We start from the raw sequence: 23,209 nt of genomic DNA, 5'->3' as shown, positions 1-23,209 counted from the left end.
TGGAGGGGGCTGCTGGCCTCCCTAAAAATCATACCAGAGTGGCTGGAGGGCTGGACAACAGGCCGCAGGTTGGGGGCCGGGGCTTAGCCTCTCTGGGCCTCAGTTGCCTCTGCTGTAACTGTCCATCTCACAGGGTTGCTTGGGGCATGTCGAGGGGACATACACGAATGAGCTTCATGGGCTGGAGTGCAGGACACAAATGGCACGGTGGCCGCGGCACTGGAGCCCCTGAGAGCCGGAAGGACATCCAAGTCAACCTCCCCCCAGTACAGCTGTGTGGATGGAGAGGAGGCGGGGCGTGGACGGGGCAGAACTCCCAGGAAGCAGTGGCCACATAGGGAGCTTGCCTTCTGGTCTGGTCGAGCGCAGAGAATGACCAGATGTGCCACCTGTGACGCTCACGGAGGACAGCTCACCCCACACCCTCCTGACACAGAGCAAGGCCCCCAAGTGGCGAAATCACTCAGCATGCTGGGAAGTCAGAAGCACGTACCAGAGTCATGAGTACACGCTGTCTTGGTTGCCTCGTGTAGGGTTAAGGCGCGCGCCCCCCATACGTAGAGATCTCTTTGCTGGGAGGCGAGGATGGGGAAGAGAAGGAACAGAAAGATGAGTTCATGTGTCTTCCGCTCCCCTCCCCGCTTCGCAAAGGGACATAGAGTGGCCATAAAGAGGGGTGTTCAGTTGGATACAACTGCCTTGGCCACCAAAACTCACAGTTCTAGAGGGAAGACAGGTGTCCCTGCCCTGCTGCACGGAAGATATGTCTGTTGAAAGAGATATCTGTTTCCTGGTTTGCCCTGGGGAGAAGAGCTCGAAATAGCACCAGTGGAGGAAGGCGTGGGGGGTGGAGGAGAGACACACACGAAGGCAGAAAGACGGAGGGAGAGACACAGAGAGATAAGCCCAGGGAGAGACAGAGAACAAAGTGCGGACAGCCCTCCAAGGGAGGGCTGCACGCAGGTGCACGCCTCATCTCTGCGTCCGCCCCTGCAAGAGAGAAAACAGCTCGTGGGCTCCAGTGTGACCCCCATGGCCCGCCTGTGCCCAACCACCCACATAGGCAGAAGGCTTGAAGCAGAAATTAAGATGTCTTCCATCCTCCGCCGGGGCTGAGCAGATACCAGGAGGGAGCCCTGGCGGCCACCGCCTCATTCCCAGCACGTGTCTGTCCTCCCCAGGGGTTGGTCTGCGGCCCGCGTGTTTCTAGGGCACGCCCCTCACCACCAGCCAGGGTGGGTTCCAAGAATGCAAACAAGTCTGAGCATAAGCCAGAACAAACAGTAATTAGGAAGGTAAATCCAACGCAAAAATAAGCTTAGTGCATTTCAAATTCAAATAAGAACATTCGAGGACTCTGCTCTGAAGTATCAGGGGAAGCTCCGCTCCATTTGCATAGATAATTGCGAGATCACCCTTCTTTCCGTACAGAGGCCTGGGAGATGATCGGAGCAAATTCGGCCCGTCTAGGTAGAGAGAAAGGAAGCACATCGGGCCACTGCAGAGAGAACAAAGCCCGGGCTTTGGAGGCCCTCAGTAGATACCTGTTGAATTAGTGAGCATGATTTACTGAGCACCTACTGTGCGCCAGCTCCTTCGTGTACAGAATGCCTTTGACGCCCCACAGCCTTTGAGGGAGATAGCGCCGTCCCAACTTCGTAGACGCAGAAAGTAAAACTCAAGCTGTGGGGCCCCTTGCTCTGAGTCACATGGCTGGTCAGAGCAGAAATGGGCTTTGCCTCCGGGTCGGGGGGCTCCAAGCCCGAGTGTGCACGCCCTCCTGCTGGTGCCTCCGGGTCGGGGGGGGGGGGGGAGGGCTCCAAGCCCGAGTGTGCACGCCCTCCTGCTGGTGCCTCCGGGTGGGGGGGGGGGCTCCAAGCCCGAGTGTGCGCGCCCTCCTGCTGGTGCCTCCGGGTCGGGGGGGGGGGGGCTCCAAGCCCGAGTGTGCGCGCCCTCCTGCTGGTGGAGGGTTCCCGAAGGGCTGAGGCTGCGTGCGTGGTGGAAGGCGGGCGGTGGCTGTTTTCCTACAAGCTCAGCTCTGCTTCTGCTCCTCGAGGGGAAGGGGGCAATGACCCAGACCCCACATCTCGGGTCCAGCTCTCCACCCTGGGACACACTCTACTCTCTGTCTCAAGAGAAGGGCTCTGTTTCTTCTCCATCCGATGAAATAGAGAGAATGAGATACACCCTCCTGCCACCTCCTTCCTGCCCTTTGGGGGGGTGGGGTGTAGGATGAGGCTGAGGGTATTCTGGGTGCCTGGGAGCTGATCTGTCCCAAACTAGGATGGTGATGATAATTATTGCCATACCCTGTATCCCTGGAATGGAATTTCCAAGTCCTCTCACTCTATACGAGAGAGGATAATCAATACACTCACCCAGAAGCCGAATGCAGACAAGGTGAGCAGCGTGGGAGCTGGCTGCTGGGACGTTGTCCCCCAGTGCAGGTCGGGAGGCGGCAGTGGCAGCCATGAGCTAAGCCCCAAAGCTGAGCAGTGCATGGCATGCTCCTTTCCTTGTCCTGTCCTGTGTGGGAGGGAGACCAAGAAGGAAAACCACCGTTGGCTTCTAGGCTCGTGGGGCCACTGTGCTGGGAGTAACAATGACCCTGGTCCCAGATGTCAGGACAGAGCAAACGGAGAGCTTAAATGGGGTGAACCCCGTTGCTGGACATCTGTGTTTGGGGCGGAGGAATCGTTTCAGTTGTGTGCTTCCTGCCAACACAGACTTGGGTTTTCCGGGCCGCACCCCAAGAGGAGACGCAACTCGCTGTTCCTTCTGCAAACCCCAGTGCCCCCACCCCTGCTCTCGAGACCAGTGCTGTGTGCTGCAAATGCAGTCAAACCACAGGGGTCCCTGTGTCCCCTGCCAATAGCCACATTCAAAAAGTGAAAAGAAACCGGTGAGATTCATTTTGACAATATACTTTATTTAACTTGGCATATCGAAGATACTGCTGTTTCAGTGAGTAATCAGATACACCAATTATTTTTCAGTCTTTTCTGTTGTACCAAGTCTTTGAAATCCCGCTTGTGTTTTGCACTCACGGGAGCTCAAGGCTCCTGTATTGGACAAGGACCCTGAGGCGATCCGCACCCAAATTCCTGGTGGAAGTCCCTTCCTCGGGACTAGAGTTTCGTTATTAGAAGCCCCCTTGGGCCATCTGGTGCCTGGGATCCTAAAGAGAAACAACGAGGAGAAAGCTCACATCCATTTCCGCCACAGCAGGTGTAGGAATGGGGTGAGCCACGTGGAATATGGACAAAGTTGGTGTCTTGAGAAAGTGATCTCTCTGAGTTTTCTCTTACCATTTTTTTTACAAGAATTGATCCACCAAATAGGAATCACACCAGATTTTTTCCAGTGCTGCCTTCTGTATCCATCTCAGGGATCCCTTTTGCTCTGTCGGCGATGGCAATGGCGAGGACAGTTTCTCCTGCCTTCTCCAGACCAGGCTGGGAGGCATCAGGGCTGCCCACCCCCGCCCAGAACACCTACTTACCCCATTGCTGTCTGGCCACCGTCCGTGTGCCTGCTTAAGTGACTCTCCTTCTAAACTACCTCCAGACAGGCAGTGAACCAGCTACCCCGTCCTCCCGAGAAGAACCCGGCCAGCTCAGGCCTCCGTTGACCCTCTCCACGCCATTTACTCTCAAAAATACAATTCCAATACAGTAAAGATTCTAGTCTCCCAGCGTGGATTTCCAATTACCCACACTCGGCCAAGTGGCAGCCACTTCATTATAATTCTGTAATTGCCATATAGAATTCCTATAAATTTGCTGTTAATTTTTAACCACCGCATCCTTCTCTTAGAAAGTGTAACAATAATTTGAAAATCTATAGACGATATTTTTAAGTGGATAGAGGCAGAGTGGGGGGAATAAATCCAGCGGGGGCTAGGTCTAGAGGAGACCCTAATGGAACAGCGGTGGTGATGAGCGTGAGAAAGCGAGTCTGGGGCTCTTTCAACTTCCATGCAAACGTTTCTTCCTGATATACGGCATGTTGGTGGCAGCAAGGATTGATCAGAGTCTGATCCGGGAAGATCCTGCTCTTAAATGAGAATGGCTTTGCACACGGGGTTCTCTGCTCACAGGCGCATTCCCTGCCCCCACTGGGAGGTAATTTACAAGCCCGGCTTCCGAGTGTAATCTTCCCGCATTGTACTGCTCCACGGTGCCTCCCCGAATTGCAACACGGACCAGGTCTAGAAAAGATGCTTTGGAGGAACGGAGGAAATGGCAGTTACACAGGCATCCCCCCCCCCCCCCCCCCCGCAACCTCCTCCGCCGCCCCCCCACCGAGCAAGTGAAGACCCAGGTGCTAAGCCGAGAAATTAGGCTGCCTTTCAGGAGATGCTAATGAGGCAAGTTGTAAGGGGATGAGGTTGAGCCAGAAAGGAAATTGTGGGGCCCTGCAGAAGCCACGGGCACCAGGGACCTGCAAGGAGACTGGCTAGCTAGTCCTCACTAGGAGCAGCAGGCTTCTCCTTGGCGTGGGGGTCTCAGGTGGCCAGAGAATGAGAGAGCCTAAAGATAGACCGCGCCCGTGAGAACGTGCAGGGTCTCAAAGGGGTCTCATCTGCCGGGGAGGATGTTTCCATGAAAGGTGCCGTCAGCAGGGTGCCACCAGCCACCTCCAGCAAAACACTGAGGTCATTTGCACCCATTGGTGCCTTGGCTCGGGAAGGCGAGCAGGAGGGCTGGACACCCTGGTCTGGCTGGGCTGTCCCTGGTGCCGCAGTCCTTCCACTCTCCTTCCCACTTGCCAAGCCCGGTCCCTGCCCGCTCTTAGAAAAGGGGGATCTTGGCTCCAGGCTGGGAGGGTTATCAGGCAGCAGCAGCGGTGAGAAATTGGGCCACGGAGCGATTTGAAGGTCCCAGTGTTTGATCTATTGCAGGGCTGGCTCCTTGCAGCTTTGCTGCCCCTGAGTTTGGTGACCTGAGAGAATTAAAGCTGCCTTAAATACAGTCTCTGTTGGCTGTATATTAATCAAGCAAGAATCAAAAGTCACAGCATCCTAGGGAAGTAAGAAAAGGCACAGACGGCTCCCCCTATCCTAATGCAGCAACTCTCAGCGGGAGGAAAGCCTGGGAGCTAAGACAGCACAGGCCCTCCGCCCGCTGCCAGCTTTCCCCAAACCTCCTTGCCAGTGAATTCTCAGAAACCGTGTGTCTTGGAACTGGAGGGTTGTGTTGATGCCAAACAGTGCTGGACCCCAGTGCCAGAGTAGATCAGGAACGAAGAGGGCCCCCCCAGGTGTGACAGGGAGCGGAAGGATGGACACCAGCAGGGGTGGGCGCCCCAGAATAGGCTCCTGCCTAAGCCCCCGTACCCCCACCAGAGACGCCCCGTTGTCCCTGCTCTTGGCACCCTCTAGAGAGTCTAATGAAACGAGCAGCATCCACTGGCCCTTTCTCTGCTGCATCGTACTCACAGTGGGCAGCAATTCATACAACTTCTCAGGCGCCTTTGGAGATGCCGGGCACGGCGGGCACGGCGGACACTAGTCAGGGTCCTGCCTACCCTTCTCTCCTCCCTGCCTTGGCTCCCTGCTCTCAAAGCCCAAAAAAGGACCCCATATTGGGCCCCTCTCGTGCTGGGGGTATGGGGAAGAAGGTCTGCGGGGAAATATCTGTTCTTTGCTTCCTGGCAGACCAGCCTGTCCTCACCCCTGTGAGTCCTGGGACAAGCTCAGCTCCCATGAGGCTTCCGGGTGAGAAACCTCCCAGCCGCCACCCCCGCCCCACCTCCCACCACCCCATCACTCAGCTCCTGTCTGCAGCTTGGCACTGGCCGCCTGACACAGTGCACCCGCCTCCCCTGGGCCGTGCGCTTTGCCAGGACAGCGCTGCCTCTCTGGGCCTTTGCTGCCTTGGGCTCCTAATGAGCTTTTAATGAGCTGATGCTTTGGCTCTAAGGGGCACAAAGGGGCAGAGGGAGAGGGGAGCGCCAGCCCCTTGCATTCTGCTTCCTGAAGCTTGAGGCTGTTTTTTTCTTAACTAGCTGAGTGCTAGGGCTGGGGCTAGAGGCAGATGCTGGGCTGAGTCTTTCCGACTCGCTCCGAGTGGAGGACCTGACTTTCACCGTCCTTGGGCCCAGGTGACTCCTTCTCTTCAGGGCCGCCCTGCCGCCTCTCACCCAGGCGGAAGGAAGGGGCAATGGCTCTCTGCTAAGTAAGATTGATTTTGACTGATGGCGAAGTGAAGAGGCCGACCTTTCAATAGCTGGCTTTAGAAAGAGGCAGGAAACACAAGGCTGGGCTCTCATCGCCTCTCCTCTGGGCAGCTCAGCCCCCTCCACAGTGGACGTAAGAACAAACCTTGACCCCCTTCCTGTGGCTGTCTGCTTAGGAGCCCTGCGTGCCACGTTTCGTCAGTTCAGTCCTAACGGAACGTGACACAAACTCATGCCGGTCACAGCCACGGGAGATCCCCAAACGGCCGCCCATGTCTTGGGCACGGTCCTCCCTTCCCCACACCTGAGGCACACAGAGCTGCCGTTGGGTCCCTCCCCTGGAGCACACGGCCCCTTCTGCAGGCTCTGCTGGGTGACCCGCTGCCTCTCTCGGGAGTCAGAGGAGGGGACCGTGGCTTCGGCAGCTGGTCCGAGCTCCCCCTTGGCCCTCCTCTGAGGCTTTTCCCCTTTGAAAAAAATTAAAGTGGAAAGGTTTGTGTGAGACACAAGGCAGAATCTCTTGACAGTCAGGGTGATAAAAATCTGAATGGGCTCCCCAGAGAGATGTCAGGGTCTCCCTCGGTGGAGGGCTTCAAGAAAAAAAAAATTAAAAAGACAGCGCCTGTCCCTGAAGGCTGCAGTGACTGCCGGCTAGAAGGCGGAGGGCTGGACAGATCCCGAATTCTCTTCCAGCTCCACTGCCTGCACGGGGGTGCCCTCTCCAGGGAGGGGGGGAGACCTGAGAGCAAGCGGCTGGCGCTGTCCCTGGTGCTGAAGGGCAGCAAGGGTGGGGGGGATGCTGCGCCTGGGTGGGCTCGGTGGAGTGGTGCGTTCTGTCGGCTTTCCTCAGCCCCGCAGCCTCTGCCACTGATAAACGTAACAGGAGCCCTGCCCTGGGGACCCAGCCACCCAAGGGCATTCCAGGAGTGGGCGCTCGGAGCTAGAATCTTCACCCCCACGCAAATATCCAGCCTTCCTGCGCCTCTCTCTGGCTCCCGGTGGCGGGCCAGGCTCAGAGTGTGGGATGAGGATATGTAGGAAATGAAGCATCTCGTGGTAGATCAGCTAAGAACCCCCATGGAAGGTCTTCCTCGGTCCAACGGCAGCTTCTCTCTTTGGCTTGATCAGAGGGTTCAGCGACCCTACTGAGTTCTCATGACCTCCTGCCTAATGAGAAAGAGGAAATTTGAGATAATTGCCACACAGACTGAGCAGTGGTGTGATTAGTAAATGCCCAAGCTATTGCAAATGGCGATTACATTAACAGATTTGGTTTGGGGTTGATCCTGTTAGGAGAGAGAGCCGAGGGCTAATGACGGGGATGCTCACGGAATGGCGTAAGCCAAGCAGAGTTGTAGGAGGGAGGCAAGAGCCTCGCGTGAATCCGCAAGCCAGAAAGCTTGATTTCCAGCCTAAACTCTGCCTCCCACTAGTTGTGTGACCTTGGCCACCTCTGTGATGCTACAAGTGCCATCATGTACCACGTGGGCCTCATCCTTCCCTCGCCACCTTGTGAGGATCCAGGAAAACAGACCCGTTAAGGTGTTTGGGGGAAGTCAGCAAAGCATTGAGCAAATAAAAGGTATTGTTATGGTTGGCAATCAGTAATGATAACCAATCGCCGTCTTTTTCTTACCCCGTGGACACGCTCATTCCCAGGACGTCTAAGCAAACATTTCAGGTCCTTGAGGCTTCACGTCAGAGATAGAAATAGGAACTCTAAATCCCCTTCCTCCTGCGGCGTCTGTGGCATTCTGGGGCCAGTACCCTGAACGGTGGCTTGGCCACAGTCGGCACCGTCGAGCGCAGATCTGTTTCTCCGGAGCTCTCTCGGCCCGTTCTGCCTCCTTGCCAGGAGCTCATGGCCCAGATGCAGCAGGAGCCTGCAAAGAGCTTCCCAGGGCTGCAGCTGCTGCTGCCTCTTACCCACCAAGCCCCGAGCGAGAGCTGCTCAGCACTGGCTGGTTTCAGATGTTCTTGTTGCTCTGGGATGAGCTCGCTCCCCCTCCCCAGAAGAGGAGAAGGGAGAAGTCCTAGGGGCTCATTTAAAATAAATAAAGCTTGGCAGCCGTGCTGAGTGGAAAGAGCACAGTCGCACGGCACCCACAACCCCTTTTCTGAGAGCCTTCCTCCGGCTCGCAGGCCCCGAGGGGAGGGGAACTTACCAGAGAAAGATGTGCTTATAACTGCAACCCTGTGCAACTTCTGGCTTTGCCCATATATCTCGAGTGTGCCCTTTGCTTTCAGTCTCCCTATATTTATTATGTTTAATTTTGCTGGGACTTGGTTGTAAGTGAGGCGATGGACCCAAATGTGGCTGGCAAGCGCCTCTTAATTAAACAGATAAATAAACTTTCTTTGCACGCGAATTTCTACTTTTGCTGCAGTCTGCTGGGACCAGGGGGACAGCACTGGTGGGCGTGGAGGGGGTGCCGCGGGGCTGGAAGGTGGGTGCTGGCCCCGGCAGCCTGGACCGGGCCTGGCTTCCCTTCAGCACCGCTGAGTGCCCTGTGGCTCAGGGGTGCAGAGGGGCCCATGGGTGGGGTGGACCCCCCAGCGCCCCCCTCCTCACAGGCCTGGCCGCAGAGGGGAGGCTCTGGCTAGTGTGAGTGGGCCCTCTGCTGGACATGTCCAGTGTGGCCTCAATAGCCAGGACAGCTCCCTCCCATCCTGGCCTCTACAAGTCCTCTTCCTCAGAGGGGCTCCCACACTGACTCTTCTGCCCTTCTGGGTGAATTGGACACTCGAGGACAAAGCAGAAATGGCCTCCCACTCCCAGAGTAGGGAAGCTGTCACCTTCGGGAATCAGAGGGGCTCCCAGATTTCGTATGAAGACAAGGAGCTGCCTGTCCTCAACCTGACATTTCCCCAAGGGGGTCTGTCGGACACACCCCAGCAGCTCAGGGCTTTCCCCGGACTCCACTCCTGCGCCCATAGCTGTGGAACTGGGATGTGAATCCCCCTGGAAGAGATTCAGTGGTCGCGTGGGTGTCTGGTTGGTTCCCACAGAAGCGCTTTCTCGGGTCCCCACAGCCTCCCTCACACCCACCCTGAGCTCTGCCCGTCCTAGCCCACCCTGCCATGGAGAAGCCACGCACAGCTGTGCCACTGCCGCCTCCTTGGTGCTCATGCCCAAGCCTGTGCCAGACACCCTGAAGTTGGGGCAGGGAGCTCCGGCTCCGCTGGAAGCACCGAGCACGCTGTCTCTGTAGATTACGGCCCAGCTGCAACCGGAGACAGACGGTGAGCTCACCCCTTGTCCTGGCACGCCTGCGCCAAGCTCCAGGCTGTCCTCCGCACATAGGTGAAGGCTGAGGACACCAGTCTGGGCGCTCAGAATGCAAGAGAGGGGCAGGCCCATGAGTAACTCAGCCCCCCACCCAGCCTCCCCTAGAGGGACTTCAGGGTTTTCATTTTCTGTGGGAATATACCCACGTGTGGCCTTGGGAATTTCCAGAGGATCGGGGGAGTGTCATAGGCTGTTGCACACCAGATCGACTACAGAACTGCCCACCTTTTGTTAAAAACACAGGCCGACTTGGATACTTCCTGGCATACACTTTCCCAAGGAGACTCCGTGCCCCCGTTTCGCAGAGGTACCCACGAAGACTGAGGATGTTTGCAAGGCTGCTCAGGCCTGGGTCTCCCGGAGCAGGTGGGAAAGGCAGGCCCTGCCCTGCAGGGGGAAAGGGGGACACCCAGGAGGGCTCCCTCCAGGGAAGGTGACACGGCGGTGGGGGGGGGCAGGAAGGAGCCAAGAGATCTCCAAAGCCTTGGAACCATCCAGACCTTTTGAGGTGCCTCTTTGCCTGGTATTTATAGTGGTGCCCAGGAGCGCAGGAATAATTACAGCTCCGTTCCTGCCTCCCTAACGAGGCCTTTCTCAGATTCAGGGCGAATGGGATATTTTTTTCCTTGGCTCTTTTTTTAAGTAGTGAATATTAGAGCTGGATTGACAGCCCTTCCCAGGGCGCAGCCTCCCTTCCCCCCAGAAGTGGGGGCAGTAGCGTCCCGGGCCCTGGGGGCTTCCCCCACCCGGCACTCAGGAGGCACCGGGGGCTCTGGAGGGCTGTTAGGAGTACGGGGACCTGAAAATGCTGTACCCCACTGTGTAGGCACTGGAGGTCCGAGGTGAGGGGGGCAAGGACCGCAGAGACTCAGGAACAATCACCGTCGATGTGTTGTGTACCCTTGGGACACCCCCAGGAGCGCTGTTGAGGGAGCACAGGCCCCTTCTCCCCTTTCTCCTCCCGTCCATGAAGTAGAAATGGTCGTGATGCCCCAAGCAGTCGGGACCCCAACGCCAGCAGCATTAGCTTTCTGCGGCAGCTTTGGCCAGCTCGGGCTTCCAAGCCACACTGGCCACTGTGGCCACCTCAGCATGGGGATCAGCCCTGGGGTGAGAGTGGACGCAGGACACCCACAGTCGTCTCTGCCAGGTCCCCTTCCAGGCGCTGGGGTGATGCTGTGCAGAGCAGCCGGCAGCTTCCTTGCCCTCCCGACACTCAACTCTTGAGAGGAGGACCAGAGGGGCTACAATGTTCGGCTAGTCGGTGGCCCAACCCCCCAAAGACACCACCCCACCCCACCCCCGCCGTGGACAGAGCCTCTCTCAGTTTGTCAGTCAGTAACTGGCTCAAAGTGGAAGTCACGAGCCCGTGGCCCGGCACAGGAGGCGGTGGGCACACAGCCCGTCCTGAGAAAGAAGCCGGACGTGCACGATGTTCAGATCCTCCTTCTGGACGTGGCGGTGGTTGTTAATTCCGTGCTGCTGTTCTCAGTCTCTCTGGAGCCCAGGTGTGATCAGCTGACTGATGGAGGCAGGTGTCTAGACATGCTCCCAGGGCCTGACACTCTCTGGAGGTGAGGCTTGAAGCCAGGTGGCCAGGCTGAAAGGCCCCACGGACGGCCAGGAGGCAAGGATGCTGGAAGCCAAGCACTGAGCTCAGAGGTCCCCTCAGGAAAGCTTCCCTGAACCCACCCCACGTCTGAGCTCACCCCAGATCTGCGCTCCCGCTCTCCTGGGCCATCACAGGTCTTAGCACGGTAGGCTGCAGTGTGTCGGCTTGCTTTCCCCACCAGACGGTACACTCACTCCAGGGCAGAGCACTTGGTCTTTACAGCCCCAGCACCGGTGCAGTCTCTGTCTGCACGTAGCGGGTTCTCAAGGGAAAGCAGGAGAGTCAACTCAAAGGGTGTCTCCTGTGGGTTGGACAATGTTTAAGACACTCTCAAATCCTCTTATAAGAGGAATAAAGCCTCAGTCTCCGCAGACGTTGGGTAACAATGGTAAATTAACGAGCGAATGATTTCACACGGACAGTGGACTTAGAGCGCAGGGCTGGGGGTTAACGCTACACAGCTGCCCCAGGTTCCCGACCGTCCTCCAGGGAGCGAGCAGCCAGGGCGGCAACAGCAGAAGGGAGGGAAGGCTTCTGAAACAGGAGAGCCGGAGCAGCAGGACTGGGGAGGCGGGGGCCCCCAGGGCCGCCCCTGCTCTCACAGCTGGGGCCACCCCGGGCTCCACCCTCCGCAGGACAGCCCTCTCTCCTTGTAAATGCTACACCCAGCCCCGAGGTCCTCCCCAGATGCCCCAGGCCTCAGCGCCGGGCCACCCCACCCCCGTCTCAGGCCGTCGGGGTGCCTCTTCTGGGAGACGAGTTAAAAACCCTCCCGCCCGAGGGCAGGGGACGGCCTCTGCAAGTCCATAGCCAAGCGCGCCACCCCTGAGAGGGGCTCCAGAAAACGGTCAGCAAGGGCGGCTACGTGCGGCGGGGCCGGCTCCCCCCACTGCCGCCTCTCCCTCGACCCTTGTCCCTTCTGCCATCTGCCTCCCTTCCAGACGATGCACCCCCTTTCCTTCTAAGGAAGGTGAACCGCAGCTGCTTGGAGAGACCCGAGGTGCCTGACAGAGGCGTCTGAGGGGCACACACCTGCCTGCCTTGCTCGGACGGAGCTTGTTCACAAACAGGGCTTGGAGGGGGCCCGTTCTCAACCCATTCCTCTTCCCTCCCTGCCACTTCCTCCCGAATGGCTCTTACAGACGCGTACTGCAGGGAGCACAGTAAGACATCTCAGACCCTGTCACCCCAGCTTCTCGGGACAGGTGTGCCCACGGGAGCCCGGAAAGGACAAGCCAGTGAAGGGGCCTCCCCCTGATGGGTGGCCTTCCCATTATAAGGGGGTCCCAGCCCTCCATCCGTCCACAGTGGGGCTTGCTCTCAGAAGTGAAAGAAAGAAAATCTCAGGTGCCTTAGGGAGGATAGGTGAGTCCGGAATTGGTCCTGGGTATTCGTGGGTTTCTCCCCTTACGGGGAGAAGCGTGCATATGTGGGACAAGAGGCTAGGTGTGTCCTCCTGCTGGCCCTACCTCTAGGGGTGGCAGGTAGCAGACTGTCCCTCACAGCCAGGCTCACCTGTGGCTTGTCCCGGTTAATGAGCCTGGTCAGGGGCATCTGTCCAGTGTGAATGCACGCAGGCCGGAGGGGGCGGGGGCGGTGTGTGCCTGGTGAAGCTGCAGACACACACACACATACACACATCTGTGTCAGTGGTGGTGTAGGGACAGTGAACACCCGAGCCAGCAGTGGCTGGGTTCCGGGGTCCATACGTGCACACTCCTGCTGCATCGTGTGTGCCCACCAAGTCCAGCGCGTCGGAGTCTGGGGAGGGGAGGGTGCATTGTGGCCAGTGCCCCCTTGTCCCCGCCCCCTCCCCCTATTAAATATCCACAGGGCCATGTGCCTGGGGCAGGCCTAAGGTGTAAATGAGGTCTGGGGGCCGCGGGGGTGGGCAGGAGAAGCCCCCGGGGGCTCCAGCTGGCTTTCCAAGCTCTGGGCAGCAGAGAAGCGCTCCCCGGCTAGGAAGCCTCTGCGTAGATGCCCTCATTACATCACCGACATCCCCGCCACTGAGCCGGCCTCCCTTATGAGAGGCGCCGCTCGGAACGCCGAGCAGGACGAAGCGCCTTCCGGTCGGCCGCAAAGCCGGCAGAGCCGGTCCCCTCCGCAGCGGCCGGCGGGCCGAGCGGGGCCGGAGGGAGATGCCGGAGCCCACGCCCGGGGCAGCCGCCGGACGCGGGGCGGAGGAGGGCCGCCGAGGGGCCCCGGAGAGGGCGCCGGCGGGCGAGGGGTTAAGTGTGTGATCAGCTGTCGCGCCGTCGTTCCGGATTCTCTTCCCTCGGCGCGGGGCTCTGTTTGAGGTTGGAGTACGCCAGGGACTCCCCCTCCCACCGCTACACACGCGCGCACACGCGCGCACCCACACGCACACGCACCACTCTTTGCAGACAGGGCTCCGGTGGCTCCAAAGTGACGGGCGCCCGCTCCCCCGCTGCCCTCGTCCCTCCTCTCGCGCACACAGCCTGCCGGGCCGTGTTCTCGCGCGCGCTCTGCCCAGCATCCCCGCCCGGGCAGGGGAGCACCGGGCAGAGGCGCGCCGCTCGCCGTCCATGCCTCCCTCCTGAGGAGCGCCGCGAGGGGGAGGGGAGGGCCGAGGAGGAAGAGGAGGAGGAGGAGACGGAGAGGGCGCCCGGGAGGCAGGGCGCGCGCACACACCGAGGGACGCGCGGAGGGTGCGAGCCGCGCAGCGAGCGCAGAGCTGCCGCCGGGCGCCCCCCTGCCGCCCCATGCTGTGCTCCATGGCGAACTCGGGCTGCCTCCTGCTGTCCAACTCCGGCAGCATGCTCCCGCACTCCGTGCCCTGCCCGCCCGCCTTCCTCTACCTCCAACAGGTAAGCTGCCCCCGGCCCCGCGCGGCCCCCCGCCCGGCGCACGTGCGCCCCGCGCCGCCGCCCACCCCGCGCTCGGCCGCCTCCGCGCCGCCGCCGGGGCCCCGCTGCGCTCCCCGCGTCATGGCGCCGGGGCCCGGCGGGGGGAGCGGCGGCCGAGCGCGGGGTCGCCCCGGGCGCGCGCGGCGCAGGGCGGGGGGCCGGAGTTTGGGGCGTCGCTCGCAACTTTTCCGAAGGCGCGGGAGGGGGCGGCGGGCGGAGTCTCGGGGGAAGCCGGAGGGGAGGGGGCGGGGGTTCCCGGCGCCGCGGTCGCTTTGGGGAACTTCGCGCCGGGCCGCGGGGGGCGCGGGGGCGGGGAGCTGGGCCCCTCCCCGGCCGCGTCGGGAAAGCCGGGGGGCCGCGCGGAGGCGGCGGCGGCGGGGGCGCCGAGCTCTGCTGCAGCGGGGACCGCGCGCGGGCCTCGGGGGAGACGGGCCACCCGCCTGGTGGGGCTGGCGAGGGAGGCCCCGGAGCTCCGGCCCGGGGAGGGGGCTGGGGCCAGACTTTTGCGATCTGCCGGGCTGCGCAGGAAGCTGGGGCTGGTGAGGGGGGCAGAAAGACGAGCGACTCTGAGCCCCCAAAGCCCCAGGACGCTCCGCGGGAGGTGCGCACAGAGCAGCAGCTGCTGCCTGCCTGCCCGCCTGCCGTGGTGTGCGGGGCGGGGGTCCTGCGATCCCACCCAATGCGGAATCGGTGCGGTCCCAGGCCTGCACTGGGGATGGAGGGGGCACTTCCTCGCCTCCCCCAGGCCCCTTGGTCTCTCGGGGCTGCGGATCCCAGTGCCGGCCCAGCCAGAGCCGGCTGGGGGCTGCGGTACCCTGCCTCACCCACCCAGGCCGCCCACACCTCCGGGCTCGGCCTCCCTCCCTGCGCTCTGGGGCTGCTTGCTTTCTCTTTAGCACCCCAACCTCTGCCTGGGTCTGCAGGGGTGGGGGCGGCTGCTAGCTTGGAGAGGCCCGGGGCTTGAAGGGGGAGGACCGTGAGGCCTGGAGATCTTCAGGCTGACGGTCCTGGGGCCTGAGCATCCCAGCGGGGAGGGTTCCCTTGGGACTGGGTCTGCACTTGGGCCTGGGTGTGGAGGTGGGAGGCAGAAGGTAGAGGGGATCACGCACAGCTGACAGTCAGGGTCAGGCCAGGCCTGAGAGTCTTAAGTGAACATGTACTTCCACCACCTCTCCTGTGTATGCATTTGAAGGTGTGTTTCTTGGAGACCGTGACAGGCTCCAGGTGGGGCCGGGCCTTTGGTTGGTGGGTTTTTGTCATTTTGTGTCCCTTGGGCTCCCCAGGGAGCCAAGAAAGAAGGGGCCCTTGCAGGTGGCTCAGGAGGAGCTGTGGACGCACAGGCAAAGATGGGGCCCTCGGAGCTGAGCCAGGTCAGTCCCTAGGCTGCTGGGCACTCAGGTCAGCCCCTTACAAGGATCCACGCAGTGGGATTGCTGAGCGTGTCAGCAGCTGCAGAGGAAGGAACGGGGCGGGGGCGGGGGGGTACTGACCGCTGGTGAGACACAAAGGGCCACCGAAGTGACCTGTGATCCACAGACCTTGGCCCTTGCTCCCACCCTCCCTAGGACCACCTGTGACATCTGGGCAGTCCTGGGCACAGCTCAGTGGTGACAGGAGCTGCTGAGGGACCTCCCATTCCCCCAGGCAGGCAGGTATCCAAGCCCAGGCCGTGACCGACTCCCCAAATTCCCCATTGTCATTTGAGTTGCAGATGGTCAGGGTGGACCTGGGAGGTCAGCCTTCCAGGGCATACCAAATTTCCATGAGTGCAGCAGTCACTTGGGGACCGCTGGGGTGGACCCCAGGAATCTGCATTTTTAACAAGCCCACAGGTAAAGTCAGGAGCAGACCTAGCAGACCCGCTCAGGTAGGAAGCATCTGCCCCCCCCCCCCATGGCTACACATGGGAACTCCCCGGGGCTGCCAGACCCCAGGAGACCCTGGCTTCCTACACAGACAGTGGGTGGGAGATTAATCTGCAGTGTACTGGCTGTATTAGGCAAGTCAGTTCACCTCTCTGAACCTCAGGATCTTCCTCTGAGAAGGAGAACAAGAGCATCCCGTCCTCTCAGGCCGAATGGGAGGGTTGAGTTACAATGAAGTAGCCGCAAGCCTCTGGAAACTGGCGAATGTTGGCACTGCCTTGATGGCATCAGACCTGTGCTGGTGGTTGGGGTGAGCATACTCAGCCACACGACCCGGAGGAAGGGACGCCAGTCCCTCCAGGGCTGGGTCAGTGCATCCCCAGCTGGTGGCATTTGGAGCTTTCTGGAGGGGCAGCGGTCAGGCGAGAAGATGCCAGCGGGCCATCTGGCTTCTGGGCTGACACCACCGAGTGGGTGCCAGCCATGAGCACAATCGTCTCTGGGAAAACCAGAGCGGGCCCACTGGGCCAGGCTCTGAAGTACCCTGTTTCCTCCGAAGCAGTCTGCAGCGGGTGGCCGTGTGTCTCCAAGGGCCGGGAGAGATCTCGAATGCAGCCATTTCCTGGCTCTCTGTAGGGACACAGGCTTCTGGGAGCATATGCAGCTCCGGAGGTCCAGGGTCAGCGAGAAACAAATAATGACGGGTCTTTGGAGACCTTGCTTGTCCCCCACCACCTCTGGAGGAAGACAGAGCCTCCCATGTCCCCTGGAAGTGGAGACCACGGGAGGAGGGGGTCCCAGGCGGCCCCCCGGGCAGGTATCTGGCTGGGATCAGAGCTCGTCTTCCCCGCAGCCCCGCCTCGCAGGTCTACATGAGCGAGCCCTGGTGCTGGGTTGAGTCTGGGCCGCACACCTGAGAGGAGGAGCAGGAGCGAACACGGGAAATCAAGCAGGACACGAGACGTGGTTTGTGGCACATTGAGATGCAGCATTTAAACAGGCAAGCGCTGGCAGCATACAGGCTTTCAGCCTTGCAATTAGAAGGTGAAACGTCAACCAACGGAATTCCGTTCTCTGTTAACGCAGCGGCAGAGCGGAGCTTTTTCCTGCTGCATGGGCTCAACCCCACGTGTGCGGAGACCAGGCCGAGTCCCCCCGAGACACAGTGACTTCTGTAATTCATTAGAGACACTCGTCGTCAGGCGTCCCTCCTCCCAGCCTCTCAGTGGAGCTGGTGATTGTCAGAGTCCTAACTGTCCACTGCACAGCGTCGGGTCACTGACCCCAAGAGACGTCTGGCTGCTGTCCGGGCTCTGGTATTTGCTAAGAGCTTACCCGAGGGGCCCCGGGCAACCTCGTTTTCCCCACCTGCGCAGCCTGGTGTGGAGCCCACTGAGGGCTCCCTCTGAGTCCCTCAGTTCCCCACAGGGCAGCCCAGAGCCCTGGTCCCCCTACATCTGGCCCCTCCTGGGGATCCTGGGGTGGGACACGGGAAGACTGTCGACCGTGGTGCATTGCGGCCGGCCCGACGAGGCATGAGGTCGATGCTGGTCACCTTTCAGAGCAGGGAGGAGCTCGTCTGCAAATCGAGGAGCTCGGTGAGACTCCCCGTGAGGCCCGCGTCTGGGCCCCAGGAGAAGACAGTTGTAGGGGGCAGGAGGGAAAACCCCAGGGCCGCAAAGTGAGATTTTGTCACAGTTGTGACTTACTGTTAAGCGGCAGTGTGCTGTAGGGGAATCTTATCACCATATCCCACTGCGAAGCTGGGAAATCACCCTGGGGGAGAGATACAAGGGCCTTCAGTTTCGAAGAGGGAGCACAGGAGCGCTGGTGACGAGGGGTGGGGCTGCACCCGTGGGTCACCGGCTGGTCCGAGGGAGAACGGGCCCTGGAGACGGTGAGCGGCACCTTCCTGAGGGCTGTGTTCCGAGCTCTGTTGATCTCATCTTCCTTCTGCCCTCAATCGAGATGAAATCACGGATAGCCTCGCTTGCCCTCGAAGATACTGGCAGCCTCCGGAAGTTTCCATGGAGGGTGTCACCTTTGCACCCAGCTACCAGCGGGAGGCTGGTTGCTTGTTGGAGACGCTGACGGTGACAGGCACTCCCTCAGGCTCTGGGACCCAAGGGCTTCTGGGGGTGGTTGGGGAATTCTAGGGTCTATTTGAGATTAATTAGGAAGCTCGTCTCATTAATAATCGCTTTTGGCGGGTAGCAGCACCACTCGATAGAACTTTTCGTAGGATTAGTTACTGTAGCAAAGGTCCTGCCGCTTCTCATACAGCCTGAGTGCGCCCGGGGCCAATGTTTGTCCCCTGAGCTGTTGGCCTGTCTCCTTGGTGTGACTGCAGGAACCCCGTCTGGGACATGCTTGCTGCTGCGGACATCACGGGCCTGTGAGTACACCCTGGCCCATGGGAGGGCCGGGGCCAGGCCCAGGACAGAAGCTTGTCCGCGTCTTCAGAAGGAACTGCTGTCGCAGTCTGGGCCATTGGGGTCATCTGGTCGCCAAAGTCACTCAGTGATTTCTGTGGGTTCCTGCCCAATTAGCGCTCTGGCGGCCCACGTTTGTCGCAGAATCGGCCGAGTATGCGTGCACATTTCACGGTTAAGGAAACCGAGGCACATGGAGGTTGGGGGACGCCACTGACAAGCAGAGCCTGGCTTCTACCCCAGAATCAAGGCTCGGGTGTGTCTTGAGCCGGAGGGTGCCGAGGACCCGGCAGCATCTGCCGTCTGACCGCCTCCCAGCCACACGCAGAGCTGAAGTGTCAGGACGGGAGCCTCCGTGCGGTGCGAGCTCTCGTCATGCCTGCGGAGTTTTAGCCAGCGGCGTTTCGGAGATTCCTTTTGGGTTGGGGAGAGTGGAAGTGGCCTGCTTTGTTGACTCTTGTCCTGTGGGGTGAGTGGGTTTCCCCGGAGAGCGTGAGCAGGGAGCCTGGTGTGCCAGCCGGGTGAGCACAGGAGACGGGCAGGGCGAGGAGTGATGGCCTGGAGGGAGACCCAGCTTGGGGTGCAGCCCGAGGGCTGCTCCGTGTTCAGACCCCACTGAGCATGAAGTCTGTAAAGAGTAGAGTGGCCTGGGAGCTCCGGCAGCCCCGCGAGGTGTCTCGGCGCAGAGGGGGAGACGCGTGGGGCATCTTCCGAGCCAGTGCGTTGTCATGTGGACAGATGTGCATGTCTTGGGCCTGAGGGACTGGGGGTGGCCGGGTCAGTCACTGGCCCTCAAAGCAGGTGGGGCATGGCAGACTCTTCTCGGGACAGCGTTTGTAGGGTTTTTCAGTTCCACTAGGGAGGCCTGTGTCTGTTTCCCATAGTTATAGTTGGTGACCGAGGTTCGAATGACATGCCCTGTTTCCCAGAATCACAAGTAAAAGGTTGGCTCAGCCCGCATCTTCCCCGCCTACAGTGATCCCCAGGGAGTCTGAGAGGGGGTTCACCCGTACTGAGGCTCCGGGTGCTTATTGAGTACAGAGAAGCCACGTCCCGAAGGCCCCACGTGAGGACCCGTGTGTGGCCCACAGGACCCAGGGAGCAGGCACAGTGGTCTGTGGGCTCAGTCGACGGCGGCTGGCGCGCTGGGAGGTCCACTGAGGGCAGGGAAGGACACTGCAGCGGGGCCGACTCTGCCTGCGGCCTGTCCCTTTCCCCGCACGGCCCGGAGCCTGTGCCTACTGCACTGAGCTCGGGGACCACACACAGCGGCCGTCCTTGGAGGAGGCGAGGCTGAGGTGCCTGCACAAGTGTCCTCTGCTTCCTGTCTTTGGTCTTGGGGACAGCCTCCTGGGGTGGTTCGGAGCAGAACGTGGGGCTCCGGGGAGAGAGCAGGAGCCGGCAGCGCCTCTGGGATGTCAGCAGCTCTGGGATGGCGCCTGCGACTCCTGGCGCCCAACTCGGGCCCCGAACCAAAGGCAGTGGTCCTGTGCGCTGGGCCCAAAGCTCCTGGTAGTGTGGGACGGGGGCACCCCCAGGGTCTCCGTGGCCAGGGGTGGATTCTAGCCCAGGCCTGGAGATGCAGTTGCTGCGGACGGGGTTCCCTTACTGCCCGATGCAGGGCTTAACCAGTCCCCCAGACCTCGGGGGTCCTGGTGAGGCTGCCCAAGGCCATCCCCACCTGCCCTTGGCCTCTTTCGTCCTAGCGTCTCTCTCCGTGCTTCCTGACTGGCCTCCAGCCTTTGCCTTCCGCCTTCGTGTCCGTGCCTGCGTCCAGACTTTTCCATGCTTCTAAGCCTCTCCCCCTTCTTCCCTCCCGGCCTACTTTCTCTCCTTTTCTGTATTTGTGTTCCCTCTGCTTCTCCCCGTCACCCCCTCTTCCTCCCAGGGGATTCCAGCCCCTCCTCCTGTCCTGAGCTCCGGCCAGCTCGTGCAGCCCCCCACAGCCCCCTCCCGGCCTGCCAACCCAACGGCCAGGTGGTTACGTGGTTCCGCCAGGGTCTGCGTGGCCTGGAACAGGACTGTGTTCCCAGACCTGAGTGCCACGGGCGCAGAGGGTCCGTGGTGTCTGGGCCCCCCGGGGAGAGCGAGTCCAGTTCTGGAGGGAGACCCACTGCGGCTGGGGCGGGAGCTGGAGGCTTTGGGCTGGTCTGCTCTGGATGCCATGGGCCCCGCTCACAGGAGGGAGCCAGCCCACGCCTTCCCGTCCAGGCCCAGGCTTCTGCGTCTCTAAGATGGGACATGATGTCTTCTTTCTTTCCCCTCCAGAGGGCTCTGGGGGCTGTAGAGGCTCCTGCGTGCTCCCCCCAGCCTGTGCCTGTCCTGTCACCACCAATGCAGACGTGCTATCCATGTCTCGGGCACCCCGAGTGGGCAGCCTGTCAGGCAGGGGAGCAGCCGTGGGGCCGCAGGGCCGCGTGGGGTCCTGTGTGCGCGTGTGGTTGTACATCTGTGTGTGTGCGTGCGTGATTGTGTACCGTGTGTGCTCGTGTGTACTTGTGCATGCGTACATGCGTGAGTGCACGCACCTTTGTTGAGAAGGCAACAGAGAGCCACCGTGAAGACACGGCCCCAGCCCCGGGGGAGCCGAGCACCCAGCGTTCGGGGACGCTCTGGAGGGAGGGTCCCCTCGTGCCTCCACCTTCTCTTGGGGCCTCCTGGCCTGGAGAGGGGCCCTGTTCGCCCGTGCCAGCACGACTCTCCTTGTTCTCCTGTTTCTCCTGCTGGAGGTGAGCAGGTTGGGAATTCAGAAGGAATCTGACCTAGGAGTTGAGGTGAACCAGGGAAACAAGCAGGAGACGTGAAGGTCTTGAGCCCGTGAGCCGATGAGGTGCCCTGGCGGTGGTTCTGGGGTCGGGGGTCACTAGGACGTCACCGATAACAACGGCCCTCCCTTTGGCTCAGCGGCCGCATGCCGTGTGTGCAGAACTCAGTACAAGTATTGGGAGGGGGTCCCAGGAGCAGGGGAACGAAGTGGGAACTCACCGCTGTCTCCAGCCGCACGGGGAGGCACAGGGATGAAGCCTGGATTAACAATCAGGAAGGGTCGGGTTCCAATCGCAGCTCTGCCCGTCCTGCCGCCCTCCACCTGGGCCTTAGTTCCTCACAGTAAACTAGTACAGGGACCGGTCGGGGCCACCTGCCCCTGGGAAGTGGGGTTGGAAATGGAGAGCCTGTGCACAGGGATTTGTTCCATTATCCGTAGGAAAGCTGTTTTTATGGGCGGCGGGTCAGGAGGACTGACTCATGGCATCCTGGGCTCAACCAGGATCTGGAAAGTCTGACCGTTTCCAAGGCCAGCAGGTGGTCACATCAGGGAGAGCAGACCCTCTGCGCCTGGACAGGACCAGAGAGTAAGAAGGGACGGTGGCTTTAAAGGAAAATGTCGAAGGACAATTCTAACTATAATCTCCCAACTTCAGCATTGGTTGTTAGGTGAGGTGGTGAGTTCCCCGTCACCAGAGGAATTCAACGGAGGCTAGCCGGCTCACTGTCTCAGAGGCTGCAGAGTGATGCTCTCCAGTACAAATGCAGTGCCAGCCGGTGGGAAAGTGGTAACAGCCACTTAAAAGAAGCGAAAAGCAGCAGAAGAGATAAATTGCATGTTATTTAACCCAATATATCCCACATATCCCCCCAACATGGGGTCAGTATAAGTTCTTGGCGAGATGGTTTGCGTTTTTGTTTTTGTACTAAGTTCTGAAGTCCCGTACGCGTACAGCATGCACCTGTTCAGACCAGCACGTGTCTAAGGCTCTGCGCCCGTGCAGGGTCCTGGCTACCCTGCTGGGCAGAGCTAGAACGTTTCTATCGTTGCAGAAAGTTCTGCTGGATAACGCAGAACTCAGGTCTCACTGCTCCCATCTGGTCTCTGGACCAGCAGCCCAGGGAGCCCGCTAAAAATGCAGACCCTTGTCCATCAGAATCGGCGTGGAAGGAGGGCCGGGGAGTCACCCGCTCTGGGACTTGGTGTCCTTCCGGGGCTGTGGATGGCGCGGCCCTTGATCCCTCCTGTGACCCCAGGTCTGAGCCCCATCACATCCTCCGGACTGTGCCAGCACCAGCCTGCACATGACCTGCGTCCCTGACAGTCTCTGCCTGCCCAGGGGCCGGGTCAGAAAGCTGAGATTCTGAATAGAGGGATGATTTCTTACACCCAAATCTGTCTTTGTGCTTGAAATGCCCATTTGAGTTAAGTTACAGTGATACCTGCTGGGTTTTTTTCTTTGTTTTTGGATGTCCTTAATTTGGCAAAATAAAGCAATTGGAATCAATCTCCCCCATTCCCCCTTTTTTCAAAAATACATTTTACTGAGTAGTCCTTTTCAAAAGTCTAGAAACCCGCAGTCTACAGCAGAGACCACTGCCCGATCCATCCCACTGTCTGTTTTTATAAAAAAGTTGTGTTGGAACACGGCCACGCGCCCGGGTCCACGCGCTGTCTGCGGCAGCGTCCGCCAGTGTGGCACAGACCATATGGCCCGCAAAGCACAAAATATTTGCTGGGAAAGTGTGCAACTGTACAGGAAAATTTTGCCAACCTCTGACCCAGAGCAGCGCCGTCCGTGAAAGTGTGATGGTGGCCACACCGGGGGTGGGGGGTGGGGGGGCTGAGTTTTCTAGAAGCTCCCTCTACCAGAGTGCCAGGAAACAGATGAAATTCATTTTAATGCTATCTTTTATGTCACCCAGCCCAGAATATGTTCACCACAACATCCCTCCATCTAAGCGTGACCGAGATATCTGGCATTCTTGGTTCACTCGAAATCTTCGGAACCCACTCCGTGTTTTTCACTCGTGGCCCATTGCACACAGACCAGCCACGTCTCAGATGCGCCGTGGCCGGTGGCTGCTGCCGTGGGCGGCGCAGGTCTGGAAGGTTCCAGCGGGACACCTGCAGGGACGGCTCAGAGCAGCTGGGCTCTGCCTTGCCGGGGGTGCGGGGGTCCGTGGTGAATCTG

General features: G+C 60.1%; 1 protein-coding gene across 1 annotated transcript in view; it reads left to right on the top strand.

Moving 5' to 3' along the window:
- Nucleotides 1-13,734: 13,734 nt before the first annotated feature.
- RBFOX3 (RNA binding fox-1 homolog 3) overlaps nt 13,735-23,209 on the top strand; it is a gene marked incomplete at its 3' end in the record, with an annotated part of 75,598 nt that continues 66,123 nt past the window's right edge. Inside the window, exon 1 of the mRNA XM_080826552.1 lies at nt 13,735-13,912. Within this exon, the coding sequence (XP_080682678.1) occupies nt 13,808-13,912 (105 nt within the window). The 5' untranslated portion in view covers nt 13,735-13,807. The remainder of the gene's footprint in view (nt 13,913-23,209) is intronic.

Source organism: Martes martes, assembly GCF_963455335.1.
Source record: "Martes martes genome assembly, chromosome: 16".
Classification (NCBI taxonomy): domain Eukaryota; kingdom Metazoa; phylum Chordata; class Mammalia; order Carnivora; family Mustelidae; genus Martes; species Martes martes.
The sequence above is the reverse complement of the archived record's forward strand: the minus strand, read 5'-3'. Positions and strand labels throughout refer to the sequence as shown.